This window comes from Oncorhynchus keta, chromosome 18 (genome assembly GCF_023373465.1).
Source record: "Oncorhynchus keta strain PuntledgeMale-10-30-2019 chromosome 18, Oket_V2, whole genome shotgun sequence".
NCBI classification, from domain to species: domain Eukaryota; kingdom Metazoa; phylum Chordata; class Actinopteri; order Salmoniformes; family Salmonidae; genus Oncorhynchus; species Oncorhynchus keta.
The window spans coordinates 55,721,423-55,743,218 of NC_068438.1; the positions used below are offsets into that span (position 1 = coordinate 55,721,423).

Sequence of the window (21,796 nt, forward strand, 5' to 3'; positions counted from 1 at the left end):
TGTCCCTCCCCGTGTCTCTCCCATGTCCCTCCCCCGTATCTTCCCATGTCCCTCCCCGTATCCTCCCTGTGTCTCTCCCATGTCCCTCCCCGTATCCTCCCCGTGTCTCTCCCATGTCCATCCCCGTATCCCCGTGTCCCTCCCCGTGTCTCTCCCATGTCCCTCCCCGTGTCTCTCCCATGTCCCTCCCCGTATCTCTCCCCGTGTCTCTCCCATGTCCCTCCCCCGTGTCTCTCCCATGTCCCTCCCCATATCCTCCGTGTCCCTCCCCGTATCCTCCGTGTCCCTCCCCGTGTCTCTCCCATGTCCCTCCCCGTATCCTCCGTGTCCCTCCCCGTGTCTCTCCCATGTCCTTCCCTGTGTCTCTCCCATGTCCCTCCCCGTATCCTCCCTGTGTCTCTCCCCGTGAGAGAGAGAGAGAAAGAGGCAGAAGAAAGAGAGGGGGAGAGTGGAGAGCTGGGTCACATCAACCCAGCAGCCGCCAGAGCGGAATAAAACCAGACTGACTCTCCAACTGATAGGAAAAACACATAAATCTCACAGCACGCACACACACACACACACACACACACACACACACACACACACACACACACACACACACACACACACACACACACACACACACACACACACACACACACACGAGGAAGGTTCACAGTAAGATCTGTCTCGCAGAGAAAAACTGTGTGTTTTAAGGGCTGTTTATTTTGTGTGTGTGTGTGTGTGTGTGTGTACTGTAGTAGCGTCATGTCCATTACACTGATCCTGGTCTCTGGTATCCGTTGCTGGAGGACTCCATCTTGTCCGGTCTGTCCAATCTCCGACGGGTGACTAGTTTAGGAGGGCGGTCTGGGGGGTCTGTAGACTCTACACTCTCCTTCCGATCCTTCTGTTGGTCTTTCTGGTCCAGCGTCACGGCAGACAGACTCTGGACTGAACCTGCCAGACTCCTACGGCCTTGGGGAAGAGATAAGCACCTCAGTGAGTACAAAATGGATCCCAATTCCCTATGGTGCAATACGACACTACTATAGGCCCTGTCTACTACACCACTATAGGCCCTGTCTACTACACTACTATAGGCCCTGTCTACTACACTATTATAGGCCCTGTCTACTACACCACTATAGGCCCTGTCTACTACACCACTATAGGCCCTGTCTACTACACTACTATAGGTCCTGTCTACTACACTACTATAGGCCCTGTCTACTACACTACTATAGGCCCTGTCTACTACACCACTATAGGCCCTGTCTACTACACCACTATAGGCCCTGTCTACTACACTACTATAGGCCCTGTCTACTACACTATTATAGGCCCTGTCTACTACACCACTATAGGCCCTGTCTACTACACCACTATAGGCCCTGTCTACTACACTACTATAGGTCCTGTCTACTACACTACTATAGGCCCTGTCTACTACACTACTATAGGCCCTGTCTACTACACCACTATAGGCCCTGTCTACTACACTACTATAGGCCCTGTCTACTACACTACTATAGGCCCTGTCTACTACACTATTATAGGCCCTGTCTACTACACCACTATAGGCCCTGTCTACTACACTACTATAGGTCCTGTCTACTACACTACTATAGGTCCTGTCTACTACACCACTATAGGTCCTGTCTACTACACCTATAGGCCCTGTCTACTACACTACTATAGGCCCTGTCTACTACACACTACTATAGGCCCTGTCTACTACACTATTATAGGCCCTGTCTACTACACTATAGGCCCTGTCTACTACTACTATAGGCCCTGTCTACTACACTACTATAGGCCCTGTCACTAGGGCCCTGTCTACTACACTATTATAGGCCCTGTCTACTACACCACTATAGGCCCTGTCTACTACACTACTATAGGTCCTGTCTACTACACTACTATAGGCCCTGTCTACTACACTATTATAGGCCCTGTCTACTACACCACTATAGGCCCTGTCTACTACACCACTATAGGCCCTGTCTACTACACTACTATAGGTCCTGTCTACTACACTACTATAGGCCTTGTCTACTACACTACTATAGGCCCTGTCTACTACACTACTATAGGTCCTGTCTACTACACTACTATAGGTCCTGTCTACTACACTACTATAGGTCCTGTCTACTACACTACTATAGGTCCTGTCTACTACACTACTATAGGTCCTGTCTACTACACTACTATAGGTCCTGTCTACTACACCACTATAGGTCCTGTCTACTACACTACTATAGGCCCTGTCTACTACACCACTATAGGTCCTGTCTACTACACCACTATAGGTCCTGTCTACTACACCACTATAGGTCCTGTCTACTACACTACTATAGGTCCTGTCTACTACACTACTATAGGCCCTGTCCACTACACTACTATAGGTCCTGTCTACTACACTACTATAGGTCCTGTCTACTACACTACTATAGGTCCTGTCTACTACACTACTATAGGTCCTGTCTACTACACTACTATAGGTCCTGTCTACTACACTACTATAGGCCTTGTCTACTACACTACTATAGGCCCTGTCTACTACACTACTATAGGTCCTGTCTACTACACTACTATAGGTCCTGTCTACTACACCACTATAGGTCCTGTCTACTACACTACTATAGGTCCTGTCTACTACACTACTATAGGTCCTGTCTACTACACTACTATAGGTCCTGTCTACTACACCACTATAGGTCCTGTCTACTACACTACTATAGGTCCTGTCTACTACACCACTATAGGTCCTGTCTACTACACTACTATAGGTCCTGTCTACTACACTACTATAGGTCCTGTCTACTACACTACTATAGGTCCTGTCTACTACACTACTATAGGTCCTGTCTACTACACTACTATAGGTCCTGTCTACTACACTACTATAGGTCCTGTCTACTACACCACTATAGGTCCTGTCTACTACACTACTATAGGTCCTGTCTACTACACTACTATAGGCCCTGTCTACTACACTACTATATGTCCTGTCTACTACACTACTATATGTCCTGTCTACTACACCACTATAGGTCCTGTCTACTACACTACTATATGTCCTGTCTACTACACTACTATAGGTCCTGTCTACTACACTACTATAGGCCCTGTCTACTACACTACTATAGGCCCTGTCTACTACACCACTATAGGCCCTGTCCACTACACTACTATATGTCCTGTCTACTACACTACTATAGGTCCTGTCTACTACACTACTATAGGTCCTGTCTACTACACTACTATAGGTCCTGTCTACTACACTACTATAGGTCCTGTCTACTACACTACTATAGGTCCAAGGTTTTCAACTGCCCTAATAGGGTGCAATTTGGGACACAGCCAAGCAGTAGACTGTCAAAGAAAGGTTTATCATATTGATCACGATGAGTATTCAATGGGAACACGATGGTCATCTTTATCTGTGGAGGAGTACAGAAATAACGTAGGACCTCTTGTCTCTGTTGTGAAGAGAATATGAATAGTTTTCCTTTGCTTTGGAATTTCATTTTTTTATTTATTTTTTTAAACAGGACAGAAAAACGAATCTTAGTGACTGCAAGCATGAATCCTCATGAGTCAAGGGAACGTGAAGAGAATGGAATAAAGTAAATAAATAAATAAATAAAATAAATGCTATAAAGGCGTTTTTTTAAATAGTACTATTGCTAATGGTAATAGCATGTGAGGCTTGAAGATTTGATGATATTACTGCAGGCAAAACACTTGAAGGAATAATGGAAAACAAAACTGTGAAAGAAGTAAAAAAAAAACTCTGTATCTGAATGGAGGAATATATAACAGAGTCCTACTTCAAAGAGTCATAGAGGGGGGCACACGCGAGAACATTCGAAAAAAGATTAAACATCAGCCGATTGAAGTCGTGTTGCACATGATCAAAGGCTAGTTCCTGTTAGCTGTTCCCATGACATGACAAATCCGTTCAGCTGATGTTCTGAAAGAGCTGCAAAACCTGGACCCGTACAAATCAGCTGGGCTTGACAATCTGGACCCTTTCTTTCTAAAATGATCTGCCGAAATTGTTGCCAACCCTATTACTAGCCTGTTCAACCTCTCTTTCGTGTCGTCTGAGATTCCCAAAGATTGGAAAGCAGCTGCGGTCATCAAAGAGGGGGACACTCTTGACCCAAACTGTTACAGACCTATATCCATTTTGCCCTGCCTATCTAAGGTCTTCGAAAGCCAAGTCAACAAACAGGTCACTGACCATCTCGAATCCCACCGTACCTTCTCCGCTGTGCAATCTGGTTTCCGAGCCAGTCACGGGTGCACCTCAGCCACGCTCAAGGTACTAAACGATATCATAACCACCATCGATAAAAGACAGTACTGTGCAGCCGTCTTCATCGACCTTGCCAAGGCTTTCGACTCTGTCAATCACCATATTCTTAAAAGCAGACTCAGTTGCCTCGGTTTTTCGGATGACTGCCTTGCCTGGTTCACCAATTACTTTGCAGACAGAGTTCAGTGTGTCAAATCGGAGGGCATGCTGTCCAGGCCTCTGGCAGTCTCTATGGGGGTGCCACAGGGTTCAATTCTTGGACCGACTCTCTTCTCTGTATACATCAATGATGTCGCTCTTGCTGCTGGTGAGTCTCTGATCCACCTCTATGCAGACGACACCATTCTGTATACTTCCGGCCCTTCTTTGGACACTGTGTTAACAACCCTCCAGGCAAGCTTCAATGCCATACAACTCTCCTTCCGTGGCCTCCAATTGCTCTTAAATACAAGTAAAACTAAATGCATGCTCTTCAACCGATCGCTGCCCGCACCTGCCCGCCTGTCCAACATCACTACTCTGGACGGCTCTGACTTAGAATATGTGGACAACTACAAATACCTAGGTGTCTTGTTCGACTGTAAACTCTCCTTACAGACTCACATCAAACATATCCAATCCGAAGTTAAATCTAGAATTGGCTTCCTATTTCGCAACAAAGCATCCTTCACTCATGCTGCCAAACATACCCTTGTAAAACTGACCATCCTACCTCCTCGACTTCGGCGATGTCATTTACAAAAATAGCTTCCAATACCCTACTTAATAAATTGGATGGAGTCTATCACAGTGCCATCCGTTTTGTCACCAAAGCCCCATATAAAGCCCCGACCTGTATGCTCTCGTTGGCTGGCCCTCGTTTCATACTCATTGGCTGGCCCTCGTTCCAAACCCACTGGCTCCAGGTCATCTACAAGACCCTGCTAGGTAAAGTCCCCCATATCTCAGCTCGCTGGTCACCACAGCAGCACCCACCTGAAGCATGCACTCCAGCAGGTATATCTCTCTGGTCACCCCCAAAACCAATTCTTCCTTTGGCCGCCTCTCCTTCCAGTTCTCTGCTGCCAATGACTGGAACGAACTACAAACATCTCTGAAACTGGAAACACTTATCTCGCTCACTAACTTTAAGCACCAGCTGTCAGAGCAGCTCACAGATTACTGCACCTGTACATAGCCCATCTATAATTTAGCCCAAACAACTACCTCTTCCCTACTTGATTTATTTATTTATTTTGCTCCTTTGCACCCCATTATTTATATCTCATTCTTCCACTGCAAATCTACCATTCCAGTGTTTTACTTGCTATATTGTATTTACTTTGCCATCATGGCCTTTTTTTGCCTTTACCTCCCTTATCGTTTTGCTTTATTTTGACCAGCTCGCAATTGTAAATGAGAACTTGTTCTCAACTTGCCTAGCTGGTTAAATAAAGGTGAAATATATATATTTTAAAAGGAGCCTCCATTGGTAGGCACAAGGAATTACTTTGTGGGCTGATGGAGGGGTCCAAACGTGTGCATTGACTACCGGGGGCTCAATGACATCACTGTTAAGAACCGTTACCTGCTACCACTCATCTCCTCGGCCGTCGAGCCGCTCCAGGGGGCCACTGTGTTCTCCAAGCTGGATCTATGTAACGCCTACCACCTGGTGCGGACATGAGATGGGGACGAGTGGAAGACCGCCTTCAACGCGGCCAGCGGCCACTACGAATATCTGGTCATGCCCTTTGGCCTCACCAACTCCCCTGCCGTGTTCCAGGCTCTGGTGAATGACGTTCTCCGCGACATGCTGAACCGGTTCATCTTGGTCTACATTGATGACTTCGTCTTCTCCCGCTTCCCCCAAGAACACATGCTCCATGTCCGGCAGGTTCTCCAGCACCTTCTGGAGAACCAGTTGTTCATTAAGGTGGAAAAGTGTGAATTCCATCGCTCCATCATTCCCTTTCTGGACTACATCATCTCTGCTGGGAGCATCAAGGTGAAAAGTGAAAGTGGTGGTGGATTGGCCACAGCCATCATCCAGGGTGCAGCTGCAACGCTTCTTGGGGTTCGTCAACTTTTATTGTTGCTTTATCTGGGGTCATCATCACCCATGGCTTCTCCCCTGTCTGTCCTCAACTCTACCAAGGACCTTAAACACCGCTTCACCATGGCTCCGATCCTGTTTCATCCGGACCCTTCTCGTCAGTTCGTGGTGGAGACCGTTACTTCGGATTTCGGAGTGGGGGCTGTTCTGTCCCAACGTTCTGCCCTGGACCCTAAGCTGCATCCCTGCGCCTTCTTCTTCTACCGCCTCACCGCCAAGGTGAGAAATTACGATGTGGAGAATCGGGAGCTTCTCGCAATGGCAATGGAGGAATGGAGGCACTGGCTCGAAGGGACGGAACATCCGTTCATTGTGTGGACCAACCACAAAAACCTGGAGGTTCTCCACACCGCCAAGTGTCTCAACTCCAGGTAGGAGAGATGGGCCGTGGTGTTTACCCGGTTCAACTTTTACCTCTCCTACTGGCCGGGAGCCAAGAACGTCAAGCCGGATGCCCTGTCTCGCCTGAGACCATCCTTCCCTCCTCGTTTCTGGCAACGGCACTCAGCTGGGGTATCAGGAAACAGGTCCGGCAGGCGCAGTGGTCCCAGCCGAACTCGTGCCTGACACTGTCTGCTCTGTGGTCCTGGAGCAGGCCCATTCCTCCAGGCTCGCCTTCGTGCGACAACACCTTTGGTGGCCTACCATGGTTCTGGACGTCGCCGCCTTTGTCACTGCTTGCACAGTCTTTGCACGGAACAAGACCCCTCGACAACTCCGGCTGGTCTCCTCCAACCTCTGCCCATCCATCATCGCCCCTGGTCTCACATCTCCCTGGACTTTGTCATGGGTCTCCCCCAGTATGATGGCAACCTGGTCGTGGTGGATCGCTTTTCTAAGGCTGCCCACTTCCTTCCTCTCCCCAAGTTACCCTCTACCAAGGAGATGGCTCAGCTCATGGTGCAGCACATCTTCTGGATCCATGGACTGCCCGTGGACATGGTCTCTGACCGCGGCCCTCAGTTCTCGTCCCGGTTCTGGACGGCGTTCTGCACCCTCATAGGGTCGTCGTCCAGCCTGTCCTCCGGTTTCCAACCCCAGGCTAACGACCAGTTGGAGAAAGCCAACCAGGACCTTGAGACCACCCTGCACTGTCTGGTATCCGCCAACCCCACCACCTGGAGTCAGCAACTGGCGTGGGTGGAATACGCCCCCAACATCATTCCCTGCTCTGCCTTGGGCCTATTACCGTTTGAGTGTTCCCAGGGGTATCAGCCCCCGCCCTTCCCTGCTCTGCCTTGGGCCTATTACCTGAGTGTTCCCAGGGGTATCATCCCCCACTCTTCCCTGAGCAGGAAGAGAAGAGGTCGGCATACCTTCTGCCCAGATGTTTGTCCGGTCGGCCCTCCTCAAGACCACCTCCAGGTATCGACAACAAGCGGATCGCCATCGGACCCTGGCTCCCCGATATCGTCTCGGGTAGAAGGTATGGCTATCCACCCGGGATCTGCCCCTCCCGGTGGAATCCAATAAACTCTCCCCACGGTTTATTGGGCCGTTCCCCATCTCCAAGATTATTAGCACCTCTGCTGTTCATCTTCTGTTGCCCCGCATCTTTCATGTGTCCAGTGTCAAACCCATGTTTCACAGCCCTTTGTCGCCTGTTTCTACCTGACCCTGACCCTGAGCCTGCCGTCCGGTACCGTTGCCCCACCTCTGGTTTACTGACCCCTGCCTGCCTTGACTTGTCTACCGTCTGCCCCTGTTGGAATATTAAACTATTGGTTATTCGACATGGTCTGCATCTGGGTCTTATCCTCATACCTGATAAGGAGCACATTTGTGAGAAGTGGCAGTGTCACTCCGGCACCAGCGGCTCTACACCTCTGTGTAGTAGTAGCCTATGTGTCGGTCTGTAAAGACCAAGAAGCTTCTCATTAAATATATTTGTAATTTACAAGGTTTTGGCTACACTTGACTTTCCAACACACTATCACAATAAATATAATTATATATTATATTATAATAACGAAAAAACTATATCTCACCTGGGATTCGAACTTGTCGCAAATGGCAGGCTGGCTAACTTTGAGCTATTCATCCAATCCCGAGACCCTAGCAAAACTTGGCTTTTAATTGATCTGACTTTCATTTATCTCCATATCCAGCCCTTATATTTAACCTCATAATGAAGTGTTGTATAAGTAGAACACAAAACTAATTGACATGAACAGTTGCATTCATCAGTTTTATTGACAAACGTCAACAACAACAAAAATAAAGTTTGTTTTTCTCAGTGGGAAATTAATATCCAACTAGTCAGTGACAACTGTGGGGAGTTCGGAACTTGCGAAAGCAGCTATTTGAGCTTATTACAGTATTATCGACACTTTGTCCTGGGATTTCCTATGATCTAAGTAGAAGAACGTCTTTCCTAGTAACGACTGTTGTGTAGCTTGTGTGCGTCATAGAGCAAAAACATATGCGTGTTTGTGAGAGTCTCAGCTTTTCATAGATCGCTTTTAATAGTGTGTAGCTCAAACCATTCTGGCTATACAGGCGTTTTTGTAAAGAAAACAGACCCGAGGCCCGAGGCCCTTCAGGATCTGTTCTTGTCTCACAAACACCGCAAGAGACAAATCCATTGAAACAACCCAACATTCTGGAGCTCAAACACACAATGTTTAAAAAGATGTCTTAAATAGCACCAGAGCAACGGTGGGACTCATTGCATTAACATTTCTTGCACGTTTTAGTAACTTGGAATAGCAGATCGTGGCTTTGTTTTAAGGACACTTCCATGAACAAGTGTTGGATCATGTCCAACTACGTTTCCGATTTTAAATGATACAGATTTAACCAGAGATAATCACGGTTAGTATGGAGGAGTCAGGTTACAAGGAGCCAGGTTACAAGGAGTCAGGTTACAAGGAGTCAGGTTACAAGGAGCCAGGTTACAAGGAGTCAGGTTACAAGGAGTCAGGTTACAAGAAGTTAGGTTACAAGGAGTCAGGTTACAAGGAGTCAGGTTACAAGAAGTTAGGTTACAAGGAGTCAGGTTACAAGGAGTCAGGTTACAAGGAGTCAGGTTACAAGGAGTCAGGTTACAAGGAGTCAGGTTACAAGGAGCCAGGTTACAAGGAGCCAGGTTACAAGGATTCAGGTTACAAGGAGTCAGGTTACAAGGAGTCAGGTTACAAGGAGTCAGGTTACAAGGAGTCAGGTTACAAGGAGTCAGGTTACAAGGAGTCAGGTTACAAGGAGTTAGGTTACAAGGAGCCAGGTTACAAGGAGTCAGGTTACAAGGAGCCAGGTTACAAGGAGCCAGGTTACAAGGAGCCAGGTTACAAGGAGCCAGGTTACAAGGAGCCAGGTTTCAGGGAGTCAGGTTACAAGGAGCCAGGTTTCAGGGAGTCAGGTTACAAGGAGTCGGGTTACAAGGAGCCAGGTTACAAGGAGTCAGGTTTCAGGGAGTCAGGTTACAAGGAGTCAGGTTACAAGGAGCCAGGTTACAAGGAGCCAGGTTACAAGGAGTCAGGTTTCAGGGAGCCAGGTTACAAGGAGTCAGGTTACAAGGAGCCAGGTTTCAGGGAGTCAGGTTACAAGGAGCCAGGTTACAAGGAGCCAGGTTACAAGGAGTCAGGTTACAAGGAGTCAGGTTACAAGGAGTCAGGTTACAAGGAGTCAGGTTACAAGGAGTCAGGTTACAAGGAGTCAGGTTACAAGGAGTCAGGTTACAAGGAGTCAGGTTACAAGGAGTCAGGTTACAAGGAGTCAGGTTACAAGGAGTTAGGTTACAAGGAGCCAGGTTACAAGGAGCCAGGTTACAAGGAGCCAGGTTACAAGGAGCCAGGTTACAAGGAGCCAGGTTACAAGGAGTCAGGTTACAAGGAGCCAGGTTACAAGGAGTCAGGTTTCAGGGAGTCAGGTTACAAGGAGTCAGGTTTCAGGGAGCCAGGTTTCAGGGAGCCAGGTTACAAGGAGTCAGGTTACAAGGAGTCGGGTTACAAGGAGCCAGGTTACAAGGAGTCAGGTTACAGGGAGTCAGGTTACAAGGAGTCAGGTTACAAGGAGTCAGGTTACAAGGAGCCAGGTTACAAGGAGTCAGGTTTCAGGGAGTCAGGTTACAAGGAGTCAGGTTACAAGGAGCCAGGTTTCAGGGAGTCAGGTTACAAGGAGTCAGGTTACAAGGAGTCAGGTTACAAGGAGCCAGGTTACAAGGAGTCAGGTTACAAGGAGCCAGGTTACAAGGAGTCAGGTTACAAGGAGCCAGGTTACAAGGAGTCAGGTTACAAGGAGCCAGATTACAATGATCCATGTTACAAGGATTCAGGTTACAAGGAGTCAGGTTACAAGGAGTCAGGTTACAAGGAGTCAGGTTACAAGGAGTCAGGTTACAAGGATCCAGGTTACAAGGAGTCAGGTTACAAGGATTCAGGTTACAAGGAGTCAGGTTTCAGGGAGCCAGGTTACAAGGAGTCAGGTTTCAGGGAGTCAGGTTACAAGGAGTCAGGTTAAAGGAGTCAGGTTACAAGGATTCAGGTTACAGTATTTAATCAGAACAGCTAACATGTAGTCTTTGATCATGTGCAACTTGGCCAACGATTTTAATTTGCTGATTCTTAAACTTAAACTAAAACGTAAACTTTTCTAATGTTTCGCAAGTATGGCCCCACAGAGATTTGATTTGCAGAGATATGTTAGACTCTTACCTTCAGATATATACAGTGACCTCAGAGAGGGAGCGGCTGAGCGGTTCAGCTGGGTCAGTTGGGTCACGGGCACCGGCCGGAGATCCGTCTGGGAGTGGGGGGCTTTCTTCGGGCCGATGGACCCCCTGGGTGTAGCTGTGGTGCTGGTTGAGGACAGACTCAGAGCATCTCCCTCCGACTCCCCGTCTGTCCTCCCTGTCTCCACGTCTTCCCTGGAGCTAGACTCTGGGCTGCTGAGGCAGGATGGGACACTTCCCTTCCCTGGCCCGTTGGAAGAGAGCTGTGAGGGGGAGCGACGGAGACCCAGGGTTGGGCCCTGACCCATCTCCTGCCCCATACTGGTCCCCTGACCCATCTCCTGCCCCAGGCTGGTCCCCTGACCCATCCCCTGCTTCAGGCTGGTACCCTGACCCATCCCGAGCCACTGGCTCGTCCCCTGACCCATCCCCAGCCACAGGCCAGGGGGATAGGAAGCCTTGTCTTTGGGCTGGTGGTGGGAGGAAGTGCCAGTTGTCTTGGAGGAGCTGTTCTGCTCAGAGGAGTGGGAGGAGAGGGACTCCATGCTTCCCAAGGGGGTGCTGCCTGGACTGCTGCTGAACGTGTCACCTGTACAAGGACCAGAGAGCAGGAACACACAGCATCATTAAAACCTGCTGAACGGGTCACCTGTTACAAGGACCAGGAACACACAGCATCATTAAAACCTGATGAACGGGTCACCTGTTACAAGGACCAGGAACACACAGCATCATTAAAACCTGATGAACGGGTCACCTGTTACAAGGACCAGGAACACACAGCATCATTAAAACCTGCTGAACGGGTCACCTGTTACAAGGACCAGGAACACACAGAGTCATTAAAACCTGATGAACGGATCACCTGTTACAAGGACCAGGAACACACAGGGTCATTAAAACCTGCTGAACGGGTCACCTGTTACAAGGACCAGGAACACACAGCATCATTAAAACCTGATGAACGGGTCACCTGTTACAAGGACCAGGAACACACAGAGTCATTAAAACCTGATGAATGACCGACTACTGAGACAAAACACAGTGACTGCATCTCAAATGCCATCTTATTCAATACGTAGAACCTATGGCACCCTGTTCCCTATATAGTACACTACTTTAGACCAGGAACCTATGGCAGCCTGTTCCCTATATAGTGCACTACTTTAGACAAGGAACCTATGGCACCCTGTTCCCTATATAGTGCACTACTTTAGACCAGGAACCTATGGCACCCTGTTCCCTATATAGTGCACTACTTTAGACCAGGAACCTATGGGCCATTTGGGATGCAGACAGTATTATTACTACTGTGGCTAAATGTAGTAGCACCACCACTACAGTAGTTTAGAGAATAGAGTTACTGGCTACATTCTGGAATGTTTTGTATTCTCTGATGGTGCCCTGGTAGATGAAGTGATAATATATTAATGAACATCTCAATGGGGATATGTCATGAATGCTGCAGCAGGCCAGATTAGCTAGCAGAGTGATATGACCCTCTAGTCCAGGGAATATGTAATGAATGCCGCAGCAGGCCAGATTAGCTAGCAGAGTGATATGACCCTCTAGTCCAGGGGAATATGTAATGAATGCTGCAGCAGGCCAGATTAGCTAGCAGAGTGACATGACCCCCCATTCCAGGGGAATATGTAATGAATGCTGCAGCAGGCCAGATTAGCTAGCAGAGTGACATGACACCCTATTCCCGGGGAATATGTAATGAATGCTGCAGCAGGCCAGATTAGCTAGTTGAGTGATATGACCCCCTATTCCAGGGGAATATGTAATGAATGCTGCAGCAGGCCAGATTAGCTAGTTGAGTGATATGACCCCCTATTCCAGGGGAATATGTAATGAATGCTGCAGCAGGCCAGATTAGCTAGCAGAGTTATATGACCCCCTATTCCAGGGGAATATGTAATGAATGCTGCATCAGGCCAGATTAGCTAGCAGAGTGACATGACACCCTATTCCAGGGGAATATGTAATGAATGCTGCAGCAGGCCAGATTAGCCAGTTGAGTGATATGACCCCCTATTCCAGGGGAATATGTAATGAATGCTGCAGCAGGCCAGATTAGCTAGCAGAGTTATATGACCCCCTATTCCAGGGGAATATGTAATGAATGCTGCAGCAGGCCAGATTAGCTAGCAGAGTGATATGACCCCCTATTCCAGGGGAATATGTAATGAATGCTGCAGCAGGCCAGATTAGCTAGTTGAGTGATATGACCCCCTATTCCAGGGGAATATGTAATGAATGCTGCAGCAGGCCAGATTAGCTAGCAGAGTTATATGACCCCCTATTCCAGGGGAATATGTAATGAATGCTGCAGCAGGCCAGATTAGCTAGCAGAGTTATATGACCCCCTATTCCAGGGGAATATGTAATGAATGCTGCAGCAGGCCAGATTAGCTAGCAGAGTGACATGACCCCCTATTCCAGGGGAATATGTAATGAATGCTGCAGCAGGCCAGATTAGCTAGCAGAGTGACATGACCCCCTATTCCAGGGGAATATGTAATGAATGCTGCAGCAGGCCAGATTAGCTAGCAGAGTGACATGACCCCCTATTCCAGGGGAATATGTAATGAATGCTGCAGCAGGCCAGATTAGCTAGCAGAGTGACATGACCCCCTATTCCAGGGGAATATGTAATGAATGCTGCAGCAGGCCAGATTAGCTAGCAGAGTTATATGACCCCTATTCCAGGGGAATATGTAATGAATGCTGCAGCAGGCCAGATTAGCTAGTTGAGTGATATGACCCCTATTCCAGGGGAATATGTAATGAATGCTGCAGCAGGCCAGATTAGCTAGCAGAGTTATATGACCCCCTATTCCAGGGAATATGTAATGAATGCTGCAGCAGGCCAGATTAGCTAGCAGAGTTATATGACCCCTATTCCAGGGGAATATGTAATGAATGCTGCAGCAGGCCAGATTAGCTAGCAGAGTGACATGACAACCTATTCCAGGAGAATATGTAATGAATGCTGCAGCAGGCCAGATTAGCTAGCAGAGTGACATGACCCCTATTCCAGGAGAATATGTAATGAATGCTGCAGCAGGCCAGATTAGCTAGCAGAGTGACATGACCCCCTATTCCAGGGGAATATGTAATGAATGCTGCAGCAGGCCAGATTAGCTAGCAGAGTGACATGACCCCTATTCCAGGGGTATTCAAATATGACCCTATGTGATCCGCACCGCTGCTAGCGTTTTGTTTTACCACATCATGAATTCCACTCACCTTGTGTCCCAGGTCTAAATCAGTCTCTGATTAGAAGGTGCAGATCTGATGCAGATCTGAATGCTATATAGGTTTACAGGCCTACAGGCAATATGGTATCATTCGATATGCAACAATTGCCTGCAGTGCTAGGGATAGGTGTAGGACTCACTGTCAGCGTCTGCAAGGCACAGTGTTGGGGTGTAGATGCTGCGAGGCTTCCTAGGGCCTGTGGACAGGCAGATGGCCCTGCTCCTTCGTGAGCTTGGTCGGGATTGGGGCTGGGGCAGAGGTACGTTGGGGTCTGGAGGCTGGTGGAAGATCTGGAGAGGGGAGACAAAAATAGTTTTATTAACTGAGCATTACAGTGGTATATAACTAGCTAGGGTCCGGGTAGTTTCCTGCTTAGGTCACATGGTCAGACATATACCTAAATACCTAAAACCTCCTACTATAGGCCCAAGACATGACACATTCCTAAATACCTAAAAACTCCTACTATAGGCCCAAGACATGACACATACGTATACCCAGGACCAGGAGAGCTACCAGCAAACTAAATATTTTTACAGGCTCAATATTTCAGTCTGATTTCAAAGAAACCAGAAACTCTCTTGCCTTGTCAAAGTTCTCGATGAGAATCTCCACCACGATGTTCTGGAATTTAATGTTCATCATGGCGGCCACCGTCTCCTCCTGTGACCTCATCAACGTGGGCCCGAAGATCACACCCAGGTTGGACACAGTCATCAGGTTGAACTGGCTGTGGGTGGACACTCTGTGGAGACAGACAGATCAGACAGGATGGTATAATATCACAATATCACACTACATTATAGATGAACAAACATCGAACACAATGTTTTCATTTGAGTCACTTAGCAGATTGTCTTATCCAGACAGACTTAGTTAGAGTGCATTCATCTTTAAGGTAGCAGGACCTTCCGATTGTGAGACTGATGGATGAAGTGTGACATCTCCCTACACAACAATAGATTTACGATGTGATTTTAGACTGGTCAGTTAGGAGAGACCCACGTGACGAGGTGTTTGATCAGTAGCTCCATCATCTCCCTGTTCCTTTCAGGCAGCTTGTGGACCAAGGCATGGACGGCCCTCACCCTGTAGTTCTGGTCTTCACACTCTGGGGAGGGGGAGGAGGGGAGGACGGGGGAGGAGGGGAGGGGCGGAGAAGGGGAAGAAGGGGGAGGATGGGGGAGGAGGGGGAGATTGGGGCGGAGGGGGAGATTGGGGAGGAGGGGGAGATGGGGGAGGAGGGGGAGATTGGGGCGGAGGGGAGAGATTGGGGAGGAGGGGGAGATGGGGGAGGTGGGGGGGGAGATGGGGGAGAAGGGGGAGGATGGGGGAAGGGGAGGTGGGGGGATTGGGGAGGAGGGGGAGGAGGGGGAGATTGGGGAGGAGGGGGAGGATGGGGGAGTAGGGGGAGGATGGGGAGAAGGGGAGGTGGGGGGGGATGGGGGAGAAGGGGGAGGATGGGGGAGATTGGGGAGGAGGGGGGACAGAGTCATGATAAACACACTGACAGCTTCATGGCTGCTTGTTTCATGTCCATGTTTTTCCATGTAACATGCAAAACAATCTATCGTCAAAATATCTTCAATTCTTAAATTCAATTGTAGACTATTTTTTTGTTGTATGTTGCAATGTAGTACAAAACAAAAACAAACAAAAAATACAAAAAAGCTGACAGACAAAAGAAGTGAGTCGTGGGACAAGAAGAGAGCAACAGTTACACAACAGTCAGCGTTCCTAGTCAGCGTTCCTAGTCAGCGTTCTAGTCAGCGTTCCTAGTCAGTGTTCCTAGTCAGTGTTCCTAGTCAGCGTTCCTAGTCAGCGTTCCTAGTCAGCGTTCCTAGTCAGTGTTCCTAGTCAGCGTTCCTAGTCAGCGTTCTAGTCAGCGTTCCTAGTCAGCGTTCCTAGTCAGCGTTCTAGTCAGCGTTCCCAGTCAGCGTTCCTAGTCAGCGTTCCTAGTCAGCGTTCCTAGTCAGTGTTCCTAGTCAGCGTTCCTAGTCAGCGTTCCTAGTCAGCATTCCTAGTTAGTGTTCCTAGTCAGCGTTCCTAGTCAGCGTTCCTAGTCAGCGTTCCTAGTCAGCGTTCCCAGTCAGTGTTCCTAGTCAGCGTTCCTAGTCAGTGTTCCTAGTCAGCGTTCCTAGTCAGCGTTCCTACATAGCGTTCCTAGTCAGCGTTCCTAGTTAGCGTTCCCAGTCAGTGTTCCTAGTTAGCGTTCCTAGTCAGTGTTCCTAGTCAGCGTTCCTAGTCAGCGTTCCCAGTCAGCGGTCCTAGTCAGCGTTCCTAGTCAGCGTTCCTAGTCAGCGTTCCTAGTCAGTGTTCCTAGTCAGTGTTCCTAGTCAGCGTTCCTAGTCAGCGTTCCTACATAGCGGTCCTGGTCAGCGTTCCTAGTCAGTGTTCCTAGTCAGCGTTCCTAGTCAGCGTTCCTAGTCAGTGTTCCTAGTCAGCATTCCTAGTCAGCATTCCTAGTCAGCGTTCCCAGTCAGTGTTCCTAGTCAGCGTTCTAGTCAGTGTTCCTAGTCAGCGTTCCTAGTCAGTGTTCCTGGTCAGCGTTCTTGGTCAGCAGTCCTGGTCAGCGGTCCTAGTCAGCGTTCCTAGATAGCGGTCCTGGTCAGCGTTCCTAGTCAGCATTCCTGGATAGTGGTCCTGGTAGGCGTTCCTAGTCAGCGTTCCTAGATAGTGGTCCTGGTAAGCGTTTCTAGTCAGCGTTCCTAGATAGTGGTCCTGGTAGGCGTTTCTAGTCAGCGTTCCTAGATAGTGGTCCTGGTAGGCGTTCCTAGTCAGCGTTCCTAGATAGCGGTCCTGGTCAGCGTTCCTAGTCAGCATTCCTAGTCAGCGTTCCTAGATAGTGGTCCAAGTCAGCGTTCCTAGTTAGTGTTCCTAGTCAGCGTTCCTAGTCAGCGTTCCTAGTCAGCATTGCTAGTCAGCGTTCCTAGTCAGCATTCCTAGTCAGCATTCCTAGTCAGCGTTCCTAGATAGTGGTCCAAGTCAGCGTTCCTAGTTAGTGTTCCAAGTCAGCGTTCCTAGTCAGCGTTCCCAGTCAGCGGTCCTAGTCAGTGTTCCTAGTCAGCGTTCCTAGTCAGTGTTCCTAGTCAGTGTTCCTAGTCAGCGTTCCTAGTCAGCGTTCCTAGTCAGCGGTCCTACATAGCGTTCCTAGTCAGCGTTCCTAGTCAGTGTTCCTAGTCAGCGTTCCTAGTCAGCGTTCCTAGTCAGTGTTCCTAGTCAGAATTCCTAGTCAGCGTTCCCAGTCAGTGTTCCTAGTCAGCGTTCCTAGTCAGTGTTCCTAGTCAGCGTTCCTAGTCAGTGTTCCTGGTCAGCGTTCTTGGTCAGCAGTCCTGGTCAGCGTTCCTAGATAGCGGTCCTGGTCAGCGTTCCCAGTCAGCATTCCTGGATAGTGGTCCTGGTAGGCGTTCCTAGTCAGCGTTCTAGATAGTGGTCCTGGTAGGCGTTTCTAGTCAGCGTTCCTAGATAGTGGTCCTGGTCAGCGTTCCTAGTCAGCATTCCTAGTCAGCGTTTCTAGATAGTGGTCCAAGTCAGCGTTCCTAGTCAGTGTTCCTAGTCAGCGTTCCCAGTTAGTGTTCCAAGTCAGTGTTCCTAGTTAGTGTTCCAAGTCAGTGTTCCTAGTTAGTGTTCCTAGTCAGCGTTCCTCGTCAGCGTTCTAGTCAGCGTTCCTAGTCAGTGTTCCTAGTCAGCGTTCCTAGTTAAAGGGTTAGGGCTAAGCAAAGGGTTAGGGCTAAGGAAAGGGTTAGGGCTAAGGTAAGGGTAGGGGCTAAGGTAAGGGTTCGGGGCTAAGGTAAGGGTAGGGGCTAAGGTAAGGGTTAGGGTCAGGGTTAAGGAAAGGTAAGGGTTAGAGTCAGGGTTAAGGTAAGGGTTAGGGTCAGGGTTACGAAAAGGGTTAGGGTCAGGGTTAAGGTAAGGGTCAAGGTTATGGTAAGGGTTAGGGTCAGGGTTAAGGTAAGGGTTAGCATCAGGGTTAAGGTAAGGGTCAGGGTTAAGGTAAGGGTTAGGGTAAGGGTTAAGGTAAGGGTTAAGGTAAGGGTTAGGGTCAGGGTTAAGGTAAGGGTCAGGGTTAAGGTAAGGGTTAGGGTCAGGGTTAAGGTAAGGGTCAGGGTTAAGGTTTTAGGTAAGGGTTAGGGTTTGGTTAGGGTCAGGGTTTAGGTAAGGGTCAGGGTCAGGGTTTAGGTAAGGGTCAGGGTTAGGGTCAGGGTTTAGTTAGTGGTTTTGCAGGGCAGCTGTGTGCTGATAATCCCCATTATATTACTTACTGACGGCCATGATGAAGTCTTTGTGGAGCTTAAAGGTCAGCAGAGGCTCAGAGAGACACCTGGTGGATGAAAAGGGAACATGAAGAGGAGACGTCTCAACTATTCACTCTTTTCCCAGCGTTAACGATGGTGAAAACTCCCTCCAGATAACGCTTACACCAACAACATGCTTTTACAATCTTTGATAGGGAGTATGCACACACACACACACACACACACACACACACACACACACACACACACACACACACACACACACACACACACGCACGCACGCACGCACGCACGCACGCACGCACGCACGCACGCACGCACGCACATGCACCATGCACACACACACACACACACACACACACACACACACACACACACGCACACACGCACGCACGCACGCACCATGCACACACACACACACCACGCACGCACCACACACACACACACACACACACACACACGCACGCACGCACCACGCACACACACACACGCACGCACCACGCACACACCACGCACACACCACGCACACACACACACACGCACGCACCACGCACCACGCACACACACACACGCACGCACCACGCACACACACACACTGGTTGACCAAGGATGGGAGGGTTTCAGGAAGGCATTAAGCCAATGTCATGATTATTCCTAGCCAGGGAGGAGCAGGGAGCAACTGGTAGGGCAACATGACCTCAGCTAATTCACTAGGTCCATGCATATCTGTGTGTGTGTGTACCTGAGCTAATTCACTAGGTCCATGCATATCTCTGTGTGTGTGTACCTGAGGTAATTCACTAGGTCCATGCATATCTCTGTGCGTGTGTACCTGAGGTAATTCACTAGGTCCATGCATATCTCTGTGTATTGTGTACCTGAGGTAATTCACTAGGTCCATGCATATCTCTGTGTGTGTGTGCCTGAGCTAATTCACTAGGTCCATGCATATCTCTGTGTGTGTGTACCTGAGCTAATTCACTAGGTCCATGCATATCTCTGTGTGTGTGTACCTGAGCTTATTCACTAGGTCCATGCATATCTCTGTGTGTGTGTACCTGAGCTAATTCACTAGGTCCATGCATATCTCTGTGTGTGTGTACCTGAGCTAATTCACTAGGTCCATGCAAATCTCTGTGTGTGTGTACCTGAGCTAATTCACTAGGTCCATGCATATCTCTGTGTATTGTGTACCTGAGCTAATTCACTAGGTCCATGCATATCTCTGTGTGTGTGTACCTGAGCTAATTCACTAGGTCCATGCATATCTCTGTGTGTGTACCTGAGCTAATTCACTAGGTCCATGCATATCTCTGTGCGTGTGTACCTGAGCTAATTCACTAGGTCCATGCATATCTCTGTGTGTGTGTACCTGAGCTAATTCACTAGGTCCATGCATATCTCTGTGTGTGTGTACCTGAGGTAATTCACTAGGTCCATGCATATCTCTGTGTGTGTGTACCTGAGCTAATTCACTAGGTCCATGCATATCTCTGTGTGTGTGTGTACCTGAGCTAATTCACTAGGTCCATGCATATCTCTGTGTGTGTACCTGAGGTAATTCACTAGGTCCATGCATATCTCTGTGTGTGTGTACCTGAGGTAATTCACTAGGTCCATGCATATCTCTGTGTGTGTGTACCTGAGCTAATTCACTAGGTCCATGCATATCTCTGTGTGTGTGTACCTGAGCTAATTCACTAGGTCCATGCATATCTCTGTGTATTGTGTACCTGAGCTAATTCACTAGGTCCATGCATATCTCTGTGTATTGTGTACCTGAGCTAATTCACTAGGTCCATGCATATCTCTGTGTATTGTGTACCTGAGCTAATTCACTAGGTCCATGCATATCTCTGTGTGTGTGTACCTGAGCTAATTCACTAGGTCCATGCATATCTCTGTGTGTGTGTACCTGAGGTAATTCTTCAGGCCGCTTGTGATGGTCTTGTTGTCCCAGGTGTCTGGGTCCAGGTTCATATCAACTGGAGCCTTGGTTGCTACGGGATACAACACAACAACACAACCATTTACACAATTACACTGTACCTGACTGACCTGTTCCAGAACACAGCTCAGTAGTGGACTTAAATATACAGGGTGACATCACTGATGAAGGGTTTGTAAATGTAGGTCTATGGGTTATGAGGGGTTTGTAAATGCATCTACGTAGGTCTATGGGTTATGAGGGGTTTGTAATGCATCTACGTAGGTCTATGGGTTATGAGGGGTTTGTAATGCATCTACGTAGGTCTATGGGTTATGAGGGGTTTGTAAATGCATCTACGTAGGTCTATGGGTTATGAGGGTTTGTAAATGCATCTACGTAGGTCTATGGGTTATGAGGGGTTTGTAATTCATCTACGTAGGTCTATGGGTTATGAGGGGTTTGTAATGCATCTACGTAGGTCTATGGGTTATGAGGGGTTTGTTTGGCCTTACAAGTTATCCCTTTTCAGTTTTTATATATATATATATATATATGTTAACTACACAACAATACATTGTTTGACACAGCTGACTCTCACTTTGACTTCAGAGAAAACTAGAGGTCCCTCTGAGGTGGATGATAGACAGCATAGCATAATCTAAACAGAGCCTTACAGACCAACTGATGCCACTAAGGTTACAGAAGGAACAAATATGGAGAGAGAGAGAGAGACAGAGAGAGAGAGAGAGAGAGAGAGAGAGAGAGAGAGAGAGAGAGAGAGAGAGAGAGAGAGAGAGAGAGAGAAATAAGGAGAGAGAGAGAGAGAGAGAGACAGAGATTGAGAGAGAGAGAGAGAGACAGAGATTGAGAGAGAGAGAGAGAGAGAGAGAGAGAGAGAGAGAGAGAGAGAGAGAGAGAGAGAGAGACAGAGAGAGAGAGAGAGACAGAGAGAGACAGAGAGAAAGAAGGAGAGACAGAGAGACAGAGAGAGAGAGAGAGAGAGAGAGAGAAAGAGAGAGAGAGAGACAGAGAGAGAGAGAAAGAAGGAGAGAGAGAGACAGAGAGAGAGAGAGAGATTGAGAGAGAGAGAGAGAGAGAGAGAGAGAAAGAAGGAGAGAGAGAGAGACAGAGATTGAGAGAGAGAAAGAAGGAGAGAGACAGAGACAGCAAAGAGAGAGACAGAGAGAAAGAAGGAGAGACAGAGAGACAGAGAGAGAGATTGAGAGAGAGAGAGAGACACAGAGAGAGAGAGAGAGAGAGAGAGAGAGAG

The 21,796-nt window shown here is 48.4% G+C and overlaps 1 protein-coding gene across 1 annotated transcript in view; it reads right to left on the reverse strand.

Moving 5' to 3' along the window:
* Positions 1-21,796, reverse strand: part of LOC118380965 (rho GTPase-activating protein 42) — a 239,068-nt gene that overhangs the window by 41,555 nt on the left and 175,717 nt on the right. Inside the window, exons 15-21 of the mRNA XM_052468730.1 lie at positions 20,512-20,596; positions 18,603-18,661; positions 15,346-15,451; positions 14,926-15,085; positions 14,480-14,630; positions 11,057-11,662; positions 762-960 (exon numbers count right to left, since the gene is read on the reverse strand). Coding sequence (XP_052324690.1) covers positions 762-960; positions 11,057-11,662; positions 14,480-14,630; positions 14,926-15,085; positions 15,346-15,451; positions 18,603-18,661; positions 20,512-20,596 — 1,366 coding nt within the window. The remainder of the gene's footprint in view (positions 1-761; positions 961-11,056; positions 11,663-14,479; positions 14,631-14,925; positions 15,086-15,345; positions 15,452-18,602; positions 18,662-20,511; positions 20,597-21,796) is intronic.